This window comes from Aulonocara sp. 'chitande type north' Nkhata Bay, linkage group LG3, assembly GCF_057382095.1.
Source record: "Aulonocara sp. 'chitande type north' Nkhata Bay isolate Kocher_YH1m ecotype deep benthic linkage group LG3, A_spYH_male_GT1.1, whole genome shotgun sequence".
Classification (NCBI taxonomy): Eukaryota; Metazoa; Chordata; class Actinopteri; order Cichliformes; family Cichlidae; genus Aulonocara; species Aulonocara sp. 'chitande type north' Nkhata Bay.
In genome coordinates, this window is record NC_141346.1 from 23,824,367 (window position 1) to 23,829,347 (window position 4,981).

Below are 4,981 nucleotides of genomic sequence, written 5' to 3' on the forward strand. Positions count from 1 at the left end.
CTGAGTTTCCTTTTCCTTTAATTGGTTTTGCATTCCAGGGCTGTCTCATCAGCCTTAATAAAGTTGTTGTTTTTATTTTTATTTTGGGTCCCTTTTGGTTGCAATTTTAGGACATTGTCTTTTAGATCTTCACCTACATCAGCATGCTCGGCTATTAAGCATTCTTATATTGACCAAATATTATGATCCCATCATGTTTCCTAGCAAACAACTATCAATGGCCTAAAGCACCCATTGTTTAGCACTGTATCTTTGTTATTTCAGAACAACAATATCCAATTTATACCCACATCAATTAATATAATAGTATCTACTATAAATATCAAGTGCATAAGTTTGCCAATAACATGAAAAGACCAAAGAGTACTCTGTTATTACATCATGATTATTTTTTTTCTTTTATATTACTAGAGGCCATCCTTCCATTCGCTTATCCGTTTCAGGGTCGCAGGGGGCGCAGGAGCCTATCCCAGCTGTCATAGAGCGAGAGGCAGGGTACAGCCTGGACAGGTCGCCAGTCTGTCACAGGGCTAACACACAGGGACAGACAACCATTCGCACTCACATTCACTCCTACGGGCAATTTGGATTTGGTTAATCCAAAATAACTAATCAACCTATCCCCATAAACAGCATGTCTTTGGACAGCGGCGGGAAGCCGGAGTACCCGGAGAGAACCCACACAAACACAGGGAGAACAGAAAGCCCCCGGCTTGATGGTGGAATTGAACTCAGGATCTTCTTGCTGTGTGGCAACAGTGCTAACCACCATGCCACCGTGCTGCCTTACTAGAGGCCATTTCCACCATAAATGCATTCATAAAAAGGGTAAAGTGATACATAAAAATTCACCACAATGCAGGGGAATGCCACAAGTCCCATAAAAACAAACAAACAACAAAAAAAGAAAAAAAAATTGGTGTTGATTAATAACTAGCTCGATCAAACATTCAAAGCTACAATTTTGCTTCATTTAAAATGCTTTTTCTTTGTGTGTTTGGCTGTGTCACTTCCTCATTTTATGATAGATGATGAGATAAAAACCTGTATATAATATATGTGATTTCCCTTCAAAGTTTGTAGCTACAGGCTGATACTAAGAAAGAAGAAGCGGTCATTCTGCATCCCCTCTGCCACACTCTTTCTGAAGTTTTATAACTTTGCTGTATCATCTGTATAACCGTGAAGATGTTTCCTGTGTGTGTGTTTGTTTGTGCTGTGATGATTCTGACCCATGCTGCTGGTGAGTATTGTGAGTACAGTTTTATTTGTAAATGGTGGCAAAAAGTTCATTAAGTGTCCTTTTTTCAGTTCTCCCCAAAGGAGGGAGTGGAACCAATCAAACAGGTCAGTAAGCATACTGCAACATTTTTCCAAAAATGTGCCCCTTAAGTTTTTGTCTAATTATATTATCATCTGCAGTTGCATAACATGATTTGAAATTAATTTCCTGTTTGTTTTCTATTTACATGTGGCCAAATGGCTTAATGATTTAACATCAAAACATGTTATTTCTAAGTCACTTTATTGGGTTAATAAGAAAGAAAGTTATACATGAATAAATAAATAATATTTAGATTATAAGATGTAGATTAGTGTCATAAATTAATGAGAAAAACAAACATAAGAAGGGCAAATTCATGAGAAAAATGAAAAAACTGTGTAAACTAAATAGTGTAAATTACTGCAGTTCACCTTTCAAGCTGAAAAGAAGTTTGAACACTTGTGATCGCAGACTACAAGATAAATAATTTAGTGTAGTTGCCTTGGCTCTCTGGCTTGGCTTTGAAATCAATGTGAATGGCACTTACCATTCTGGAACATTTAAATTTACAATGATGGACTACAAATAAAATAAAGGCAACTAATGTCTGTCTTAAATTGGCACAAGGAAATCATTCCCCTGCTACACGCATTTTAGATCCTAGATTCTGATGACAATACATTTTTCACATATTTGTTTTTTCTTGTTAACTTTTCATTGTTTCATGTAACTTGGTATTTGTTTTCTCGAGAAAAAAACCAAAACAAAACATTAGCTTAATGTTATTTAATCAGCAGTGTTTTGTGAAATGTTATTTTTTATACACCTCAGCACTGTAATTATGTGCTCTGCCACTTTCTGGTTGAGTAAACACTTGCAGCTGATTTGTTTGGGAGCAACTATAAGGGAAGAGATTTAATGAACTGGCTTCTTGCAAAGGTGGCATCGTATTACTGTATCATACCTGACATCAGTGAGGTCTTTAGATTGAGCCATCCTTTTACAAATGTTTGTAAAGGCAGAGTGCAGCATTGCTGATAGAGATATGGACAAAAATCCAAACATACAGTTTGTATTTAAAAGATACTGAGCTGAGTTGAAAACAGTTCAGGTCATGGTAGTTTAGAGAATTTGAAAAAAGAATGCAACTGGACTTCTTTAAGTCTGTGAAGACATTTCATCTCTCATCCAAGAGGCTTCTTCAGTTCACCTAGACTTCTTCACAAACCTAAAGGGCTCTGCAGTTTTGTTCATTTTTCATACTCTCTTTTATTATTGTAATGGTCACTTTAAACCCACATCTGGGTGTGAATTAAAGCTACAGAGTGTAAATGTTGATCTCTCTCGGAAAAGTGTACAAAAGTGTACAAGTCATAATTTCCCCCAGCCAAAAGTCACCTGGTCAAGAGGTCCTCTGATTGTCCTGGTGGTTGGACTCTGTTGAGTGGTCGCTGTTTCCTCTACATTCCAAGACGCACGACATGGGCTAAAGCAGAGGTAGGTTTATTCCATTTGTATTGTCATCCAAAATGGATTAATCCATATTCTTTTACTGTAACTGAATCCAGATGTTGCTCCCTGCTTTCATCTCCATTGAAGAAAAACTGCTTGGTCATGGGGGCCAACCTTGCATCTGTGCACAGCAGCACAGAGTATCATGGGATTCAGCACCTGATAGTGACTGCCAGTCATGACTACCAAGAAACTTGGATTGGAGGAAGTGATGCACAGGAGGTACTTTGTTTAGCCTGTTTCTATTTATCTATGTCTGAATGAATCAGAAATAGATCCTTCCTGCTGTGCTAATAGAATATACGTAAAGCCGACAATGGGGAGAGTATTTACAATGAAGCAAACAATGATAATAGATTAAATCAGAAACAGCATGAAAGACGCCTGAGCTGGAGGTAGGTAGAGAATGCAGAAACAGTAGAGTTGCTAAAGCAGCTTTAATAGTGTATCTGTGAGTTTTAACAAATGAAGTAGATATGATCTGGGCTTGCATCAATGTTAGCTCATCTGCTGGGACAGTGGCTAAGCTTGACTATTTGTTTGTTTGTTTTTTTTGTTTGTTTTTTTTTTTGTTAAATGACATCAGAAACAGCAGTATGCGACATTACGTGATGGCAGAGCTTCAGTTCATCCTTTGTCATTTTTTTTTTTTTTTTAATAAATAGGACAGGGGGAATGAATGAGAGAAAGAGGGGGAGAGAAAGAAAGAAAACCAAAGGGGAGAAGAGACGGTGAGAAGGGGGGGGGAAGAGAGAGAGAGAAAAAAAAAAAAGAACTCCTGGGTCACCTGTATGGAGAAAAAAAAAAAAAAACAAACAAAAAAAACAAACAGAGGAGACAGCAAACAACAAAGAGCAACATAATAATAGAGAAAACAAAGCACCATCACAATAAACTAGCTAGTCATAGATATCAATATTTACTAAATAATAAACGATATTGTGCAGCACGCAAGATAGACAGCGCACAGTGTGCTTTGAGGCAGCAGCCAAGAAAGCTTTAGTCCGCGTCTGTGAATACCCATGTGTGCATACCTGTGTGGATCAGCATGCTTGCATTCCAAAGGTTTCTCCATGTAATGATCTGCTAGGGAGTGTGGGGGGGCCACAGCCCCGTCCTCCAGGGTGTGAAGCGGGTATGGAGGAGATCAAAACTCCAGACATCCAGAGGCCCCCAGAACACAAGAGACCATGGAAGACCAACAGAGGGGCAGCCGCGCCACTGTTCCAGTAAGAGCTGAGGAGAGTCCCAGATGAGGGCTCGCCCAGCAGCCGCGGAGCAGAAGTCAGGGGGAGTTGCAGTGACGTGCCCGTGAGCTCCGCCGGCAGCCAGCTGCGCCTGAGTGACCGAGCCCCAGGCCGAGAGGCCGGGGGCTCGACTATTGGTGTGAATAAAATCGGTGCTATGCACGATTTCTCTCATCTAGAACAAGGCCTGGTTATGGACTGATGGAAAGCCTTTCGACTATTCAAACTGGTGCCCAGGAGAGCCCAATAATTTCTGGCGCAACCAGCACTGTCTGCAAATCAATCATAACGGTAAACCAGAACACAACATTTCACATGGTTAATAAATGTGTAAATTATTTTAAGTGATAACAAGTAAAAGTCAAAAGGATTGTCTCAGGTTTTGATTTGTGTTGTACTTTGCTGATTTTTGCTTTTGGATCTTACAGGTTCCAAGTGCTGGGATGATATAGCATGCAGCAAAAGTCGACCTTCTGTTTGTGTCAAGAAAATGTGAAATTTCTGTCAAAATACACACTGTTTGGTGTGCAGTGGCTTTTGTTTTACATTCTTCATTTGGCTTTACAATTTCTGTTTCATCTTTTGTCTCTAGCATAAAAATTTTGCAACAAAATAAAAAGTCTATGTCATGAATAGTGGCAATCCCAACCCTAGTTCTTAACCCTAGCCTAAACTGTGGAAAAGTAGTTTTTCCGTAAAAAGTATTCCTCATCTTTGCCTTTTATCTGTAAACTCTTCTTCCTATGCAATAATAAAACTCTCAAGCATGGCTGTGTGTTGCCTCACTTGTGTTTTAGTGGTGTGTGTGTGTGTGTGTGTGTGTGTGTGTGTGTGTGTGTGTGTGTGTGTGTGTGTGTGCGTAAAGTCACTTGTGTCTACATATAAAATGAAAAACTCAAAATTTGGTTAGGTTTTTTTATATACATTGAAGTAAAACTATGTATCTGCCAGGGGAAAC

General features: G+C 39.2%; 1 protein-coding gene across 1 annotated transcript; it reads left to right on the top strand.

The window, feature by feature from the left end:
- Positions 1-1,102: 1,102 nt before the first annotated feature.
- LOC147334671 (ladderlectin-like) lies at positions 1,103-4,728 on the top strand. Its single transcript, XM_086273793.1, has 6 exons — positions 1,103-1,243; positions 1,312-1,347; positions 2,652-2,761; positions 2,864-2,998; positions 4,203-4,314; positions 4,452-4,728. The coding sequence occupies exons 1-6, from the start codon at positions 1,189-1,191 to the stop codon at positions 4,517-4,519; spliced, it is 516 nt and encodes a 171-aa protein (XP_086129919.1). The 5' UTR covers positions 1,103-1,188; the 3' UTR covers positions 4,520-4,728.
- The last annotated feature ends 253 nt before the right edge of the window (positions 4,729-4,981 follow it).